This window comes from Anser cygnoides, chromosome 1, assembly GCF_040182565.1.
Source record: "Anser cygnoides isolate HZ-2024a breed goose chromosome 1, Taihu_goose_T2T_genome, whole genome shotgun sequence".
Taxonomy (NCBI): Eukaryota; Metazoa; Chordata; class Aves; order Anseriformes; family Anatidae; genus Anser; species Anser cygnoides.
The window spans coordinates 756,588-775,173 of record NC_089873.1 but is presented as its reverse complement, the minus strand read 5'-3'; the positions used below and the strand labels follow the sequence as shown (position 1 = coordinate 775,173).

The 18,586-nt window shown below is 64.4% G+C and overlaps 1 protein-coding gene across 12 annotated transcripts in view; it reads right to left on the bottom strand.

Annotated features, from left to right (window-relative positions):
* SBF1 (SET binding factor 1) overlaps positions 1 to 18,586 on the bottom strand; it is a 73,631-nt gene that overhangs the window by 18,930 nt on the left and 36,115 nt on the right. For 8 of the 12 annotated variants that reach the window (XM_066994185.1, XM_048052628.2, XM_048052631.2 and 5 more), the window contains exons 3-12: positions 12,134 to 12,271; positions 11,884 to 12,012; positions 9,084 to 9,194; positions 7,198 to 7,221; positions 6,259 to 6,364; positions 5,605 to 5,737; positions 4,132 to 4,240; positions 3,076 to 3,189; positions 2,289 to 2,366; positions 1,650 to 1,763 (exon numbers count right to left, since the gene is read on the bottom strand). In XM_066994185.1, coding sequence (XP_066850286.1) covers positions 1,650 to 1,763; positions 2,289 to 2,366; positions 3,076 to 3,189; positions 4,132 to 4,240; positions 5,605 to 5,737; positions 6,259 to 6,364; positions 7,198 to 7,221; positions 9,084 to 9,194; positions 11,884 to 12,012; positions 12,134 to 12,271 — 1,056 coding nt within the window. The remainder of the gene's footprint in view (positions 1 to 1,649; positions 1,764 to 2,288; positions 2,367 to 3,075; positions 3,190 to 4,131; positions 4,241 to 5,604; positions 5,738 to 6,258; positions 6,365 to 7,197; positions 7,222 to 9,083; positions 9,195 to 11,883; positions 12,013 to 12,133; positions 12,272 to 18,586) is intronic. The other 4 variants (XM_048052629.2, XM_048052639.2, XM_048052636.2 and 1 more) reach the window with 1 other exon arrangement.

Below are 18,586 nucleotides of genomic sequence, written 5' to 3'. Positions count from 1 at the left end.
TCCAAATGCTTCCCGAACTCCTGCAGCTCGGTGCCAGTGCCTGACCATGTCCCTGGGGAGCCCATCCCAGTGCCCAACCACCTCTGGGTGCCAACCCTTCCCCTGCCAGCCCTGCCCCAGCTCCACGCCACCCTCCCAACCCATCAGCAGTCACAGAGAGGAGACCAGCTCTCCCCCCTCCGCTCCCACAGCGGGCTCCTTCCAGCATCTGCAGCGAGGACCTCACCCTGAATGCTTGCTCACCCTGCCTCTTGCCCCGGCTGTGCCTCTGAAGGCATCGCACCACTGCCCACAAAGGCAGCCCGAGGCGCCAGGGCTACCCAAAGCCCCCGGGACCTTCCCCTGGGCGGATGAGCAGGGAGCTGGCCCCCAGCTGCCGCGGGGCTCCCTGCTCCCCCAGCACCCTCACCCGCCCGGTGCGATGCTGGGAGCAGGGCTGCAGGGTGCTACAAGCAATCAGTGTGGCTATTTGGGCAAGAATGGGATGTTTCTGAGATGCCGCTGTGGCCAGAGCAGCCAAATGAGCGGAATTCAGGCTATTTTGTGCCGCACGCAGCTGCTGCACGTGATGGTTTTATGAAGCGGAGGTTTGTTATGCTTCGTAAGCTCTATAGCTGTTTACCAAGGTAAAGGTAAAAAGTAAAGTTTTTGTTGGTTTTACTGCGTGCTTATAATTTTACGGAACACGTGAATCTTGTCAGCAATAAACATTTACTGAGCATAAAAAAAAATCATTCAAAACCTTTAAGAACTCAGTGCTGATTTTAAACATCAGAGGCCAGCACGATTCCTCCAGCACCGGGCAGTGCTGGCGATGCACACGCCCGGGACGTGCACAGCACAGGCCTGCCCCCCGCACACTTCTGCGGGACCGAGGTTTTGCCCCCACGCTGTGCTCCAGCCCGCCGGTCCCCACGGGCCTGGCGTGGGCAGCGGCGAGGGGCGAGCTGCTTGCAGCTGACGTGGCCACGCTGAGCTGCAGCGCCCGAGCCCCTCTGCTCTCTCCCTGTCTGTTGTCTTCTCCTGTGATCTCCCCACAGACCCCCAAACACCTCAAATATTTTCCTCTTCTCCCTGCCCCATGCTTGCCAACAGCCCCAAGGCACCCGGATCGGCCGGCCCTGCCTGCCTCGTCTCCCCAGGCTCTGCTTCCTTTGCCTAGACTTCAAGAAAACCCACAGCTCCAGTCTGCGACGTGAGGGATGCCTTCTGTAAGCCTCTGCACGACACCAGGCACACGAACGTCAGCTGTGGTGCATCTGACCACGTGTGGGCACGAACAGGGAAATGGTATCTGACCCACGGGACCTCGGGATGCTCAAGGACAAACAAGGGATGCAGGGGGAGCTGGCGATGGTGCAGGGCAGTCACCTGCTGGCAACGCAGGTCTTTATTTCTAGATACGGCTGTATTTGTGCAAACCTTCCCACAGATTAACTCTCCCCAACCTTAATTCAACCCATTTGGTAAAGAGTTTATCCACAGACCTACAACGCAGCCTGAAAAAATAACCCTGCTGTGCGGGCACAAGGCCTTGGGGCAGGAGGAGCAGAGACCCTGCAGCCGCACGTCCCCTGCCCGCCCCTGCTGGCCGAGCCCCGAGGCTTCCTGCCCTCCCACCACCCCACGTGCCTCTGTCCCGGCCGTACCTTGTGGAAGCGGATGACCGGCTCGGGATGGATGCGGATGATGTGCAGACACCAGCGATAGCCCTGCAGCAGCTGTGCAAACAAGCGAAGGAAGACAGCCCGGATCTCCTTGTCCTGCGAACAGGGACGGGCGGCGCGGTCAGAGGGGCGAGGAGCAGCCAGCAAGCAGGGCAGAAGTTTCCACCCAAGATCCGAGCCACGTGTCAGGCTCGGCCTCTGCTGAGCGGGGCAGGAAACCCAAAGGTTCAAGGGAAAAGGGAGAGGCAGACGGATCCCCCGCGTTCTGCCCTTTCAGCGTCCCTGACACCGCGCACGGAGGAAGGAGCTCTCAGCCCTGGGGCCCAAGGTGCCGCTCCTGGCAGGGCAGCGCACCGGCACCGCGCGCTGAGCCCGCTCGTGGCAGTGTTGCTGGCTCCAGGTCGGAGCACGTCCTGGGGCTGGGGGCAGCGTGCTGAGGCAGCGGTGCTGAGTGCAGGGCAGCCTGCTCTGTGCCAGCCTGCAGCTCTGCCAGCCCGCTCTGTGCCAGCCTGCTCCGTGCCCATGGAGCGCGGTGCCCACAGGGGCGGCAGCCTCGCGGCAGGGGCTCTCCGCTCCCGAAGCGGCGAGGCCCTGCGCCTCCCCTCTTCCCACTCCACTCACCTGCATTTTGAGGGAAGAGGCAGAAACGGTGGAAGGGGGGAACGCGAGATCAGCCACCTCCAGCTCTGGGTCCAAGACCTGCACAGACAGGGCACAAAGCATGCTTGAGCCCGCGGGGATCTGTCCTCCCAGCTGGGCGCCGTGCAGCAGCGCTCCCCGGGAGCCCGGCAGGACCCACGGACGAGGGGTGAGGGGCTCGCAACCCGCAGGGCTGGGCTGCGGTCGCCAGCCATCAGAACCCCCCCGCTGTGCCACGGGCTCCCCGTGGCTGGACGCAGCTGCCCAGGGACAGCTCGGCGGCTGCCTCTCCAGCTCCGTGTCCTTGTTAGAACTGGGGAAATGCGTGCCACGGAGGGGCTGGCGCTTGGCACGGCCAGGCTGTGGCCAGGGCTCACGCATGCAGCGGAGCTCAGCCCGCTCTCCCCCCGGCCACAAGCAGCGGGGGCCAAGGCGCCCAGCCTTTGTTTGCCTGCGCTGTCCTGGGCACGCACTCGCACGGCCGGCAGGCTCTGGGAACGCGCTAGCAGCCAGAAAAGCAGCTTCAGGGCTGCAGCTGCTTCCTGCCCGAGGGCTGGGAGCCAGCCACCTGATTCCCAGAAACCTTTGGCAGAGGGGCCCCCTGCAGCACTGCCACGCAGCAGAGGCCGCTGGGATCCGGAGAGGTCCTGTGCGGCACGGCCAGGGGGACCCTGAGGTCGGAGCCCTGCCCTCAGCTCCGCTCTGCCCATTCCCCCCGTGCTCCCCAGGCGCCCGCACCCTGGAGGTGGGGAGAAGCCGCAGCACTTACCATGGAGAGGGCTTCCCGGGTCTGCTGCAGCAGCGGCTCAGGGAGCAGGGAGATGTGCACGCACTCAGGGACGTTCACCGTCCCGCCGTCCAGGTCTGCGATAACAACATCCAGCTGCAAGGGGGGACGGGCGTGAGATGAGGCCAGGCTGGGGCACTGCCACCGCCTCCTGCTGCCGACGGGGAGCTAACGGGGGAAGGAGCCCGGCCGAGGGGGGGACCTTGGGGAACCCCAGCTTGTCTCCTCTCCGTCTTCTGCAAGCTCAGAGCGCTCTGGCCTTCAGCAGCAATTTCCCCTCACCCACTGTCACTGCACCCAGACACGAGCAATACCACAGCTGCAACAGGATCCCACCACTGCCTGCAGTGGGGGCACCCGGCTGCACGGAGCCCACGGCAATGGCACCCACAAAACCGGGGGCAAGCCAGATCTGAGGGAGCAGCAGGGGAGGCAAGCTGGCAGAAGAGGGACAAAGAGGGACGCAGCCCCGCTCGGGAGGCTGGGTCACCGATCGCGGCTTTGCGGCATCAGACTCCTCAGCTGGGTGAGACGTCTCATGGAGAGCAGACACCGATGCCAGCCCCAGCGCGTACGCCACCCCGCTTAACCCAAACGGCACTTCTCAGCTTGTTCAGAAGGCTGCACAAAAGCTTGTTTCAGTTTGGATCAGGCTCATTATGCTTTGATTTAATTCAGCTTCTGCACTGAAGTCTGTCGGGCTGAAGTGCCAACACAGCCTCTTGGACCAGTGCTGCCAGCTGAGTTTCAAACTCAAACCCTCGGTTAACCCAGGCGCTGCTGGCCGACTGGAGACCTGACGCCCTGCCCGGGCAGCCCCAGGCAGCCCCAGGCAGCCCCAGGCAGCCCCCCTGGCTCGTGGCCGAGCTGCCCGGCCAGGACAGCACACTGGGTGCAAGCCGGGTGCCCAGCCTGCTGAGCTGGGCGCCTTTCGGGGCCGTTTTGTCTCTGGGACCACTGGCACATGGCCCCGCTGCTTCCCCTGGCCCAGTCCCCGCTCCCAGCCCCCAGGACAGGGCATGGGGGCAGGGGTCTCACCAGCTCCTGGGTCTCCGACTGGAAGATGGAGTGGACTCCGATAATGAAGGGCGTCGGTGTGCTCAGCACCTCCAGGAGCTGCGCAGGCAGGATGGGCACGTACGTGAAGCTGCAAGCAGAAGAGGTCATCGCTGCAGCCGGTGGAGCCCCGCTCGGTGCCCGGCCCCGTCCTCCCCACGCAGCCCCCCTGGCGGAGCTCAGCCCACCATCCTGCCCCTCGCAGCGCTCTCCTGCCACGAACACACCAGCGTGTCCCCGAGCAGGGTTTGCGTGCTAGGACATGAGGAGACGGCAAGTGCAGCACCCTGAACCCATCCTTTCTCTGTTCCACGGGCAGCTGATGGTCTGCAGGACAGAGCTGTGGGGTGACCGCATTCCCAGGAAAGCAGATTTTCGTCTGCCACTGTCAGCCCCCGAGACAATACGAGTCTTACAGCTGTGCGAGGTTTCTGAGTGCTTGTGGATGCAGACCGTGATCGTTCCCTGGCCCGGGAGTTACGGCCCAAGTCTGACTGAGGGAAAGGTTCCCAGCACAGCAATTTAAATCCAAAAGAAAGCTTTCTTTGGACTACAAACAGCCTTTCTGCAGCCCGGGAATACGGCAGGCCAGTGTGGAAACAGCGCGACAGGAGCTGGCAGCCACAAGGGCTGTCCTACATGGGGACGTGCAGCAGCGGGCGGGCTGTGGGCTGGGTCCCTGCTGGCCACCGCGTCCCCAGCGCCCCAGGCGGGTGAGCAGGGTGCCGGCTGTCCCGCGGGAGTCACCGCGGCCACTGGAAACAACAGCTCTGTGTGTGCGTGCCCCGTCCTGGGGGCAGGATCTGCCCCGCGGGTCTTTGGAAGCCTCCCAGCACCCAGCCCTGCCCAGTGGGACGCTGGGGCTGGGGCCGGGCTGCCCGCAGAAGTGGTGCCCAGAGGCTCTGTGCTCCGCACAGGGGGAGCTATGAGAGAGGGGAAGGGATGGCCTCTGGGGCACTACGCCCTGCCGGCCCCTCCAAGCACACTGCGGGGCATCCACACATCCCCCCAGCCCCCCAGCCCCGCTGCCCTCCCTCCAAGGCTGGGAGCAGTTGTGGCAGCAGCTCCAGGAGCTGCAGGCGCTGCAGTGAGCCTCGCTGCCTGCCCCAGGGCTCGCTGCCTGCCCCCAGGGGTAGCGCCCCGATTCCCCGCCTGTACCAGGAAAGGCAGGAGGCAGGGGTGGGAAGCTCACAGCCCTTCGCTGCTGGGGGCACCTGGGGAATTACGCTGCTGTGCACACCAAAGGCTCCAGGAGAGGAGCCGTGAGCGCAGCCAAGAACAAATCCTTCACGTTGCCCATGCTGCGTTCACCTGCCCTGCGCTGGCAGTGCCCCAAACGCAGTTATTCACCAGCCAGGGCACGGAGCGAGGGGGTGGCAAATGGCCTGGCCAGTCGTGGTGCCCCAGCTGCCTCCAGCTCTGCTGAGGGCTCGAGGAGCAGGGCGCTTCCCTCACCTGTACTTGAGGGGGAACATGAGCGCGAGGAGAGCCCGGCAGGCGTCGGTGAGCCTCTGGTAGCTGCTGGAGAGGAACAGGATCTTGTGTTCAGTAAGCGCTGCGCAGAAGAGATAGAGCACGTTGGTGATCCCTGGGGAGGAAGGGAGAGAAGAGCACTCAGAAACAAGGGTTCCCCTCCTCTGCTCCAGCACAGACCGCTACACCCCACCCGGACGGATCCCACTCCCATCTCCATGCCGTGCACAGCGGAGGGGCTGACGTCCTGCAGGGAGCCACTGCTGGGACACCCATGGAGTGCCCCCCCTTGGGGATGGTGCTCGGGGGCTCTGCCGAGGCTGCCAAGACCCTTCTGTTGGTGGCACAAGGACATGGCAGCACGGCTCTGCGCCCACGCCTGCCAGCCAGGCCCTTGGCATGCCCGCGGTGAGACCTGGCCACAGCCCTGCTCCCAGCCGGGGAAGAGCCACGGCCCTTCCCCACCAAGGGGAAGGCAGAGCTGGGCTGCGGCAGGGCTCGCTCCGACGGGGCTGCAGCGGGAGCACAGCCCCCAGCCCCCACACCGGGCTGCAGACGCGCTGGGAGCTGCAGCCCAGCGCTGCGCTGGCCTTGGCACCGGACCCGGTGAGAAGGAGGTGCGGGGAGAAGTCTCACCGAGCTGACGGAAGAGCAGGGCCACGCTGCAGCTGCTGACGGGAAGCGAGTCATTGATGGGCGTCTGGATCACCTGCCTGTCCCCCGCGCCCAGGGAGATCGTCCTCTGCAAGACAAAGCAGATGTGTCCGGGGCTTGCACCGAGCGAGGGGGCGGCGCCGGCAGCAGCCCGAAGCCCCACACGTGGGGCCAGGACCGAGCCATCGGTAGCACTTGCGGGAGCGGGGCAGAGCCGTGCCGCCGCTCGCGAGGGCTCTCCGGGAGCTCCGTGCCCGAGGAGCAGCTCGCCTGCGCCGTGCCCCCCAGCACCACCAGGCAGGGGCTGCAGCGCCAGCTCTGTGCCAGCTCCCCGCAGCCTCAGGCGAGGCCACGTCCAGGCAGAGCTGTCCCTGCTCGGCTCCTGGGATAGGGGCTGGGGCGGGCACGCTGGGCACAGCCCCACGTCTTTCCCCAGGGGCAATTTTTCAGCTCATTCGCAGCGGCACTGGGAGGCCCTCCAGGTCCTCAGCCTCTCCCCAGGGAGACGAGGGCAGCCCGGGATCGCTGCGCTCCTCTCTCTGCGCCTCTCCAGGGACACGCCGCTCTGCAACAGGAGGTTTCGCCACGCGACCCACCTCCCCGCTCAGCCCCACGCAGCCGCGAGGAGCTCACGCCACCGCAACAGCCCAGGAGGCCGCCCCCGAACGCCGGGCTGGCCGCGCAGAGCAAGCACCCCTGACCTGCTCCGCCAGCCCAGCAGGCCAGGTTTTCACAAGCCCCGGGGGAGGCAGAGCACAGCAGCCCCGCTGCCCGGAGCGCGGCCCCACGCACGGCCAGGGCTCCGCGCCCGCGCTGGGGACGGACCCGGCGCTGCAGGGTGCACGGCCCCCGAGCCTTCCCAGCGGGAGTGAGAGGTGGCTAACGAGGAGACAGACCCGATGAAAGAGAAGGTGTGCGTACCGCTGCTTCGTCGTCCGCGTCAGGCTGAGATAGGGACAGACAGAGATAGCACAGTCAGTTAGAAACACACGGACACAGCCAGGCGAGGGGAGACACACACACAGCCGACGCGAAGCAGAGACCAGCGCCCTCGGAGGAGGAGAGGTGCACACAGACAAAGCAAAAGCAGTGAATGCCACACTGAGAGAGAGCTTCGGGACACAGCGGGGGCACAGGTGAAGCACGGGAAGGGAAGCGCCACCAACAATCTGTCCTCCCTGCAGCACGCTACTTGTCCCCACGGCACAGATCGATCCTGCAAGAACCGGGAGGTGACGAACAACTGTGCCAAAGCGCACGGCTCGCTGAGCCACGGCATCTCCAGAGGCCTCCCAGGTCCGAGGCCTCTCCTCGCCTTGCCTGCTGCTGACAGGCTCCACCTGGGAGGAACCAGACGGAGTCAGACAGCCCTGGGCAGCTCCTGCAGGAGAGCCGCTGCCCACACCTGCAGCCGGACACAGCCCGGGACGCTTGGCACAGCCCCGGCCCTTGCTTCCTGCTCCGGAGCGGGGTGTGAGCGGCACCCAGCCCTGCACAGCTCAGCCCCCCGGGACCTGCAGCGCTCTGGGCCATCGGGGCAGCACCAAACTTAGGCTGGGCCATGAAGCCAGCCCACGGGGCATCGCTGCCCAGCAGAAAGCACCCGCACCAGGAACCTGCACGGGTGCAAGAGCGCGGCCGTCCCCGAGGGTCGTGGGCCTCAATGGTGGGAGAAACTCAGCCTCCAGGCACCGAGGACTTGCAGCACAGCCAGGGCCTTGCAAAAGCTCCTTCCCCTGGGTGCAGAATTGGACGCTGCCTTTTGCTGAGCAGCTGAAAGTGAAGCCACTGCAGGAACAAGTGCCACATCCGCGGCGATCTTCCAGGGGTTAGCATGGCAAAACAGCTCCAGGGGGTTATGCTGCTGTCTCCAAGTGCTTCCAGCCAGGGGCTCCAGCTGGGCGCTCTCCACTTTTTCCATCTCCTCGTCAATTAGCGAGGAGCTAATTACACCCATCTGCTTACACCCATCACCCACCTTACAGCCCTTACACCCATCTGCTGCTCGCGTGGGCCTGCAGCCCAGCTGGCCTTCCTGGAGCAGGAGGAGCAGCACAAGAGGAACGCACGGCTCAGGGGGGAACAGGGAGGGCTCTTTCTGGTGGCCTGCTCTGGGCACAAGCAAGGCTGTTGCTCCTCCAGCCCTGTCTAGCAATCACAGATGCTGGCCATGCACGGGCACAATCCAGTGGTTTGAGAAGAGAGCTCCAGGCCGTTCACCTAGCAAACAGGAGCCCCGCTTGGCCTGTCCCCCTCGAGACGGGGACTCTCACAGATGGCCTGTGACCAGCTCTGGAGCAGCTCTCCGTGCAATCAGACAGGCTTGAACGGAGGAGCAAGACCTCCCTGGAGCAGGGGTGACCACAGACCGTGGCAGTTGTTTGCACAGACGGCTCTGCCACTACACGGCTGGGGTCAGCCCATCCGGCACTCCCTCCTGCAGGGAGTGGGGAGCCACGACAAAGCTGCTTACCCGCGGCAAGCGAAGCAGCGAGATGGCCTCAGCTGGTCCAGGAGCTGAGCTGCTCCAAATCACAGAGCTCTGTTGTTTCTACTCATAAGCACTTGGGAAGGCACTGCGGGCACTAGTCAGTGCCGTGCCGGCAGCAGTGCCAGCTCGGCAGCAGCCAGCACGCAGAGCCAGCTGCCGCCTGCAGGCCCAAGCAGCCCTGCTCAGCTCAGCCCAGCCCAGCCCAGCGCCCAGGACGCAGCCGAGCGGCACATCCCGGCCCCGCGCCTCTGCTCTGCGGGAGCCGCGCGAGGCAGAAGCACGGGGAGCTGGGAGAGGGCGCGGGCAGGCTACCCACCTGAGCTCCCCCGGTGATGGGGATGGTACACGTCAGGAGGTTCCCGATGACGTTCTCCAGGGACACGCTCAGTCCGTCCACGTAGATGGTGTAGATCAAGCCCAGGCTGTTCTGCAGAGGGAAGCACAGCGCGGCTGAGCACCGGCGCAGGGGGCAGACACGAACCGGAGCAGCGCGAGGGCTCCAGCCCGGGCACCGTTCCCTGTGCCTCCCAGCGCCTGTCCCAGACGGGAGCACGCCCCGTGACAGCCGAGCCCTGGGTGCAGTGCTCGAGGCCTCCCCTCGAGCTTCCCGCAGTGAGTCCTTGTCGGCAGGGACGGGACATTCAGCCCATGCCCAGCCTGCTCCCAGCCAGCAGCACCTTCCCAGCACGGGGCTGCCCCGGTGGGATCAGCATGAACGGGGCAGCGGGGCTCAAGGGCTCCACAGGCAGAGGGGGAATTCTCCAGCACTCCTGGTCCCTGCAGAGTTTAACCAAGTCTCATAAAAACCCCAAACAGCGGACAGGGAGGAGTCCCCTTGGTCACCGAGGGCTTGCTGAGGCACCGCGGCTGGGCACTGCTCTTCTGGCGGCACACACCGAGGAGCCAGCGTCAGCTCCTGCACAGGGGCACAGGCACGGGGCAGTGTTCAGCACGTCCTCTGCTGGGACACGAAGAGCTACTGTAATACACAGGTATATAACTAGGAATTCGAGGAATTTGTCTTCAAGGCACCCCCTGTTTTTTCTCAAACCATCTCTCCGTGTCGGTAGGAAGAGAGGACGCCATCACTGGGCCTTTAGGAGAGAATCAGGGATGGGTGCTGAGTGAGAAGCGAGCTCCCGTTCCTGCCTGCCCACCCACGGACACACGGACACACGCAGCTCTGCTGGCCACGCAGCGGAGGGAGCAGGGACCACGACCCCAGCCCAGCACCACGCTGACCGAGGGTGAGCAGGGCGAGGTCTGGGGCTGTGCAGAGACCGCTTCAGAGACGGGAAGGGGCCGGGACAACTCGAGCCGTGTGCTGGGGACGTAACAGGCTGCACTTCAAACTCAGTCGTGAAATTCATCCGCTCAACCGAAGGCCAAACCATGAGGTTTTACCTGTCCCCCTTCCGCTGGGAGGGGCAGGGAACAGCAAGGTGAGCAGCAAACGCTGCTGAAAACAAAACCACCGAACACCTGCAACAGCGACCCAGCTCCAGGGCCCCATTCCCCCTCACAGATCCCCGGTGACATTTCTGATTTTCTTGTCGTAGCGTAAGGGGGACAGAACCCAGGGCCCAAAAGCACAGGACTGCAGCACTCCTGTCGCTAACCTGTTCCCCCGAAATCACTGAGGCGGATAACTCACGCGGCTGAGCGCTGAAATCAAGCAGCCGGGCGAGCAATGCAAACATTGCTCGGCCTCCCAGCGAGAGCGGCGGAGCAGAGCGGGCAGGTAGGCAGACATCGAGCTGGGAGCCGTGTCAGCCAGGCTCCAGGCGCTCTCGCAGGAAACGTCTGTGTTGGGCAATAAGCGAGCTGACCCACTTTCCTCCGAAAACATCCCCGAGCACAACCGGCTCCTGCCCCGTGCGGCAGGCACGGCGGCCTGGCTGACCTCGCCCTGCCCTCTCAGACCCCGACCACGAGCAGCTCCTGCGTTTTGGGGAGTCTCAGCTCCACGGAGGGCTGGACACGGCAAAGCTCATCCCCGATGTGAAGACGAACACAGGATGCAACCGCTCACGGTGAGGGGAATGGGTTCAGGGTCCCAGCCCCCATCTGCTCTCACGCTCCCTCCTGTCCCGGTGTCACTGCTCTCACCGAAGGGTCTCTGTTTTCCTGCCACCCCTCAGCCACCACGGCCTCACCTACGCTCAGACGCCTTCCCAGCAACACGCCTAGGTACGAGGCTACGAGGCGCGTGGCCTGCCTTGCTGTGAAGGTGCCTGAGCGTGGCCCAGGCTGCCCCGGGGCGCTGCAGTCGTTGCACCTCTCACACCCAGCCAGTCTGAGGTCCTGGGTGACCGGCTCCAGCTGACCCCGCTCGAGCAGGGGTAGGAGCAGACGTCCCGGCGGGATGTCCCCGCCAGCCTCAGCTGCCCCAGGGTCCTGTGAAGCCCGAGGTCTGTGTGAAGCAGCTCCAGGCCGAAGAATGCAGCGATATTTTTCCCTGTCAGTTATTACCACCGGGAGGGCGCAGTGGCTGAACACCCCCAAGGAACACCCCGTGCCCACGGGGCAGGCTGAGAACAAGAGACTCAGGCACGGGGCAGCTACCCAGAAGTGATATCCTCTCAGCAGGAGGGAAAAAAGGAAGAATAGAGCCCAGCCAGCGGTGGAAAATGCCACCCTCCGCAAGCCCAGCACCTGGGCTAGCAGCGGACGCTGCCCGACCACGCCGGCCCCACCGGCGAGCTGCTGCCCCACGCGTGCAGGGCAGAGCTTTATGAAGGTGCCAGGCTGCAGCCCGTGCCCTCCCAAACCTTTTCCAGCCACATAATGCAGCGAGTTTGAGGAGAACACAGATGGCCAAGATAAAGGCCGTACAGGAACAGGCTGTGCTTCACGGTTTTTGCATTAACTAAACTGGGTCAAGGCCACCAGCTGCCCAGCGTGGCCGGGTCCCAGGTTTGCCGCTTTGCAGGCAGGCGCTCGGGTTCAGCGCGCTGAGCGCGGCGGTGCCGCCGGACAGGGCGCAGGGAGCGGGCTGGGCTCTGGCAGCTCATGGTGCTGGGGGGCTGCGCGGCCTCCTGTGGCTCCCACAACCTCGAGGTTTCACTCAGGTTGCTCTTCTTTGTCTCCCCTCTCCCAGATCATTTCAGACTTACCCTGAAGACCTCCGCGTGGTCCAGCCGCGACACCAGCACCAGGCTTTTGGGAGCAAAGAGCTGCGCCGGTTGAACAGGAGATGAAGACGACTCTTCCTCCTCCTCTCCATTCCTGGGGTGGCTCTGAGGCTACGGAGACACGCGCATCAGCCACGTCAGACCCCCTTCCCTCTCCCAGACCCCAGGTTCTTCCAATACGGGAAACCAGGAACCCGCAGCACCAGGCACCCTCCCCAGCAGCCCGCGGTACCTGCGCGCTCTCCACGGCCTCCCAGAAGGTGAAGCAGGCGCAGTAGTGCCGCTCCGAGTTGATGTCGGTCAGCACGGCGACGAAGAAGGTGGGGGGGTTCCTCTCCGTGAAGAGCTGCCAGCCGCTGGGCTGGCAGAACTGCGGGAGAGAGCAGGGGAGGGGGTCAGGCGGCGGGGCCGGGGGGCTGCACGCTGTCCCGTGCCCCCGCATTGTGCGGGGAGCTCGCTGCAGTGACGCATCGCCGTGGGGCACGCAGGGCTCTGCCACCCCCGGCAGCACACGAGCAGCTCTGTTCCAGGGGAGCACTGCTAGAGCCCCTGTCCTCCGCAGAGGCACCCACGGCAGGGCAAGGGGCGCCGGGACCCGCTGCCACCCCGTGCCCGGCCCAGAGCTGGCACAGGGCTGGGGCTGAGCTGCGCCTCGGGAGCGGTGCCTGCAGGATCCACGCTGGGCTCTGCGCAGCTCCTCCAGATGGGGTGAGGCCGGGGCTGTGGGGTGAGGCCAGGGCCGTGGGACGAGGCTGGGGCTGCGAGGCTTGGATGGGGCTGTGAGGCTTGGTTGGGGCTGAGGGGCCTGGTTGGGGCTGTGGGGCTCGGTTGGGGCTGTGGGGTGAGGCCAGGGTGCAGGGTGAGGCCGGGGTGCGGGTGTAGAGCTCCGGGAGGGGGCACTGCTCCTGCGGGGCCGGGAGCGCCGACCCGGGCTGCTCCGTGCTGCAGCTGGCTCCAGCGCGCGGCCTGGCTGGTTCCTGGGAACTTCCCAAACACCCTCCCGGGCCCGGCGGGTAATTCCAGCCCCAGAACTCCCCGCGGGGTTTCAAAATCTCAAGGGATTTTTCTGCATTTCCTCTCCTCAGCACCCGCGTTTGGCTGGTGTACGCTGGAAAATTCCCACTAGTTTTGGGACCCCACAGAAAGTCCTCGGAGAGCAGGAAAACGCGGCAGCTTCTGCGGCCACGGTCTGGCAGCCCTGAGGATGAGGCGATTTCAGCAAAACGGGGGCTGAGAGCGGGAAGGCCACAGGGCCGGACAGGCAGAAATGCCTGCTCCAGCCCTCGCTGCTGAAAGCTGCCTCCAGCCCAGCGCAGTTTGCCGACCATTCGCTGTTCTCCATGCCCTGTATCACGCTCCACATATACGAGCACCCGACGGCACACATCCACCCGCCCTCTCTTACGCAGCGCGGGGCGGCCACGGCTCTAAGCCGGGAATCGGCCGCAGCTCTGCCGTTTCCAGCCGCCCGGGAGTCGGCGAGGCAGAAGGACACGGCTGGCTGCCCGCCGGGCCCTGCCACGTCCCCATAAAGCTGTGCCTGGGGCCTCTCCTTCCTGCTGCCCGGCCCCGGCAGCGCGCAGGAGGCGGCTCGCAGCGACCAGCCGAGCGCACAGCGCCGCTCTCCCGGGTGAGTTCCTCGCCTCCCCGGGCTCCGTGCCGGGCGCCCTGCCCCAGCTCCGCGCTAACGCTCCCTGCACGTTACAGACGAGGCTGAAGCACACAACGGCCCGCAGCCCGCAGGAGCTGGCTGCCGGTCCCACCCAGCACTCGTGGTCACCACACGCGGGTGCAAGGAGGAGGACGCACTCCGGGGCTGCGGTGCTAAGCCTCACGCGGAGACGTGCGCATACAAGCCTGGGCACCAGGGGTCAAGCGTGCTGTTTCTCAGGCCTCGGGATGAGCAACCCGGTTCCCCTGGATGGCTCCCCTAGGAGAACGCCATGAGGACACCACCACCACCAACACCGTCAGACACAGGCCCTGCTCCGCTGCCCCAGTAAAGCTGCCTCCTGTGCCGAGGAAGCTCGGACCCATTCTTTCGGGACCATTAAATGGGCACAGGGCAACGACGGTGCCACATGGACATGGGCGTGCCTGAGGGTCTTCAGGTGGGCCTACAGCTCTGCTCCAGCAGCAAGCTCAGCATTGGAGCCCAGACCTTGATCCCACCGTGGGAGGCTCTGAACTGAGCCGTCCTGGGGCAGAGGAACAAGAAGACAGCTCCTTCAAAACACCACAGGCTGCTTTGAAGCACAGCACCAGGGCCCAGTTTGTGCTGCAGCCAGGCACCGAGTTGCTCCAGCCCGATGCAGAAGATGCTTCTCAGCCGATTTATCGTGCACAAGTCCCCGCAAAGCATCAGGCACACAGAGGTCTGACGGGCGCTGCCTGGTGTCGAGCTCGGTCCTTCAGAAGGGACAAACAACGATTCAGCTTCTCCATGGACGACGGGTGTAGATCAGCTGGCAGCAAGAACAGCGGCGCCCCAGGACCAGTGCCCGAACGGCAGCACCGTGGTGCTGGGCCGCACGGAGCTCCCACAGTTACAGCAGGACAGAGCCACGGGCCCCCAGGCAGAACTAACGATCCCCGCAGGAGGTGAGCCCAGGGCCCTTGCCTTGCCCAGACTCGGACCCGCAGCGGGGGGATGCCGACCCCGTGCCCGTTTCCCCTACGGCTCTGCAGAGCCAGCACCCGAGGCGGGCTGCTCCTCAGCCTGAGGGCAGCAACAGCTTTCATTTCTGCAGAAAGGTTTCACAGGCAGACAGAGCTGTGTCCCGGGCTGCGCAGACACTGCCTAGCGCAGCAAGAAGCAGCGTTAGCAACATCCTCTCGTGCCTGTGTGTGTCTGTCTGCCTGGCAAGCCTTGTTTTCCACAGCACTGCTTCGCCACCTTTCCTCCTTCACCAGCGATGTTGCAGGCCCTCCCCAGGTCTGTAGCGATCCATTTCGGAGCATCTTGTCTACGACGATCCAGGACAACCTCTGGATCCTTCACATTCACCCCGTGAGGCCAGGGGAGGGCAGAGCCCCCGCCGCCCGGCAGGAGGGGAGGCACGGGGAGCCCCCGGCCCCAGCAGGCGGCCAGCAGCCCCCTCGCTCCTCGCCGAGCCCAGCGCAGCCACCGGTGGCTCTGCTCGCTCCCAGCGCTGCCGACCCGCAGCGGGCTGCCAGCCGCCGTGCGGGGGGACGTCCACAGGTCCTGACCGAAGTGGCAGAGGAGCTCGGCTCAGCTCTCATCACATGACAGAAGCAAAGTGCCCAAGGACGTTTCCATGCAAGCAGCAGAGCGCGCTGAGGGGTCTGAGGCCCCCAGAACGCAGCCCCACCGAGCCCCCTGCCAGGGCCAGGACTGGCACTGGAGCGTGTCTGCACAGCCCCGTGCTCTCCGTTAACCAAACGAGGAGACCGAAGCTGCAAACACGCAGGCAATTACCTTGTGGTCAGAAAACAAAAGGACCTGACTGCTTTACCTCGGAGAGCAGCAGGAGCCCTGATGCTCTCCAGCGCACGGGTGCCAGGAGGAAATGCTGGCAGACGCCGGCTCGGGAGCTGGTGCACGCCGGCAGAGATGAGACGCTTCTGGAGGCCGGGATGTGCCCGGTGGGCACGATGGCAGTCTGCAGAACGCAACGGGCACGGGAAATGCTGCGCTGCCCTAAGTAGGCCTGAGCGACCCTGCTGCAGGACCAGCAGACAAACGCTACAGGCAGCGCTTCAGAGGAGAGGAGGAGCTGTCCCAGCACACGCCAGAGCAGACGGAGCTAGCAGGTGCAGCACACCACGGCAGACCTGTGGCCTCTCCTTCCAGCAGCCACGCCGTCGCCGCAACGCGCACCTCGCTGCTCAGGTGGCCAAGAAGGCCAACAGCACCCTGGCCTGTATAAGAAGCAGTGTGGCCAGCAGGTCTAGGGAAGTGATTGTCCCCCTGTACTCGGCTCTGGTGAGGCCGCACCTCGAGTACTGTGTTCAGTTTTGGGCCCCTCCCTACAGGAAGGACATGGAGGTGCTCGAGCGAGTCCAGAGAAGGGCGACCAAGCTGGTGAGGGGTCTGGAGAACAAGTCTTACGAGGAGCGGCTGAGGGAGCTGGGGTTGTTCAGTCTGGAGAAGAGGAGGCTCAGGGGTGACCTTATCGCTCTCTATAGGTACCTTAAAGGAGGCTGTAGAGAGGTGGGGGTTGGTCTGTTCTCCCACGTGCCTGGTGACAGGACGAGGGGGAATGGGCTAAAGTTGCGTCAGGAGAGGTTTAGGTTGGATGTTAGGAAAAACTTCTTTACCAAAAGGGTTGTTAGGCATTGGGGTGGGCTGCCCAGGGAGGTGGTTGAGTCACCATCCCTGGAGGTCTTTAAAAGACGTTTAGATGTAGCCCTTAGTGATATGGTTTAGTGGAGGACTTGTTAGTGTTAGGTCAGAGGTTGGACTCGGTGATCTAGGAGGTCTCTTCCAACCTAGACGATTCTGTGATTCTGTGACTGTGATCCTGTACCTGCAGGGGCCCTGGGACTGGGAGCGCCGCGCGGCAGCAGCCGGTGGTGCCAGCACGGAGCCGGGCTCCCTGCGAGGTCCTGCAGGCACGGGCACGCCGGCAGCAGCCCCGCGCCATCCGGCCACAGCCAGGGACACGGCGTCCTGCTGTCCTCGGCCTGCGCCCCCAAGAGGAGCGAGGCTGCCATGGAGAAGCACTCACATCCTGTGTCTCTGGAGGAGCTTCCACCAGGAAAAAAAAGATTTTTGTTTGGAAATGCTGTCAGCGAGCGGGACAGAAGCTACCGATTCCTCAATCCCTGCTCCCTAAGACACCGAAAATGTGCTCCTCACATTGCGGCTGTCGGACACAGAAGGGATGACACCGGGAGGTACAACGCTACCAGCGGGGGCTGCCCGGCTTCCCAAAGCTGCCTTTCAGCCCTACGTGCTGCTCTACCAGGAGGCCTCCCGGCGACTGGTGGAAAGCCTCGGAGCCACCCCATGGCCCCCAGCAGGCCGAGGCTTCAATTGTTTAAATTCCACAGATTTTTTGGCTGGACAGTTTGGCCCTTGGGAAAAAAGCACAGCTTTCCTCTCTCTTGGCACAGGTCCCAAGTCCCCTGCAGACAACAAGGAAACACTAACCAGAAAAATAATATATATTTTTGCCTCAGACAAAGTAAATAGCGAAGTCCAGGACTGCGCTGGGATTACGGTGAGCATGCAATAAATAGGAAGAAGGTTCCCCACTGCCGATCCCAAGGGCTGGTGGGCACACGGCGCCACGCGGCAGCTACAGAGGAGCACCGCGAGCAGAGCACCCGAGACGAGGACAGGGACCAGGAGACGTGTCCAGCTCCGGCCTTCCCTCCGCGAGCTGCTTGCTCCTGGCAGACAACAGGAGCACGCCGGCAGCGCTCCCTCGTGCAGGGGGTTTACGTGGCAAGGTTTGGGTAGCGGGGGGCCACAGGGGTGGCTTCTGTGAGAAGAATCCAGAAGCTGACCCGTGTTAGATAAGGGGTATGCTGCTGGCCAGAGCTGAGCCAGTAAGCGATGTTGTTTGTGCCTCTGGGAGAGCAGAGTTAAGAAAGGGGAAAAAACCGCTGGGGAACAGCAGCTGGGAGAGAGGGGTGAGACCCAGCCCTGCAGCCCCCAAGGTGAGTGCAGCAGGAGGCAGGAGGTGCTCCAGGCTCACAGCAGCAGTTCCCCTGCGGCCTGGGGAGAGGCCCCTGGTGGAGCAGGCTGTCCCCCTGCAGCCCACGGGTCCCACACGGAGCAGATCTCCACGCTGCAGCCCGTGGAGGAGCCCCCGGTGGAGCAGGTGGATGTGGCCTGGAGGAGGCTGCGGCCTGTGGAGAGCCCCCGCAGGAGCAGGCCCCGGGCCGGAGCTGCAGCCATGGAGAGGAGCCCCCGCAGGAGCAGGGGGTCTGGGGGGAGCTGCCGCCCGTGGGGGACCCGTGCTGGAGCAGTTTGCTCCTGGGGGATGGATGGACCCCGTGGTACGGAGCTGTGTGGGAGCAGCTCTTGAGGAGCTGCTGCCTGTGGGTCAGTAGGACCACGCAGGATCAGTTCGGGAAGGACGGCGTCCCGAGGGAGGGACCCCACGGGGAGCAGGGGCAGAGAGGGACCGTGGAGGAGCGGCAGAGGAAGAGCGCTGCGGACCCCATTCCCCTGCGCTGCTTGGGGGAGGAGGTGGAAGAGGGTGGATGGGGAAAGGTGTTTTTGACTTGTTTTTGTTTCTCACTGTTCTAGCTTGCGAGCAATAGGCAATAAACTTTATTATCTCCCTACTCTGAGTCTGTTTTGCCCATGACGACAATCGTTGAGTGACCTCCCCGTCCTTATCTCAGCCCTTTGCATTGAATTTTCTTCCCCTTTCCCTGTGAGGAGGGGGAGTGACAGAGCGGCCGTGGTGGAGCTCGGCTGCCCACCCCAGTAAAACCTCCACACCCTGCACGCGCCAGCAGGGCCCACAGGTTCGCAGGTGGCATGACAAGAGCCCCTGGGGGGCACACGACGCGGGGTGTCCTGAGCAGCCCCACGCACGGCCACGGCTGACACGAGGCCCTCCGGCACCAGCACAGGCGGTGAGGTGGAGGTGGCAGCCAACTGAACAAGGCCAAGAGATGTCGAGGTGGCTAAGAGCCGAGCTTGGTCGGGATGTGCGAGTATCACAGAATGGCTGGGGCTGGCAGGGACCTCTGGGTCCTTCTG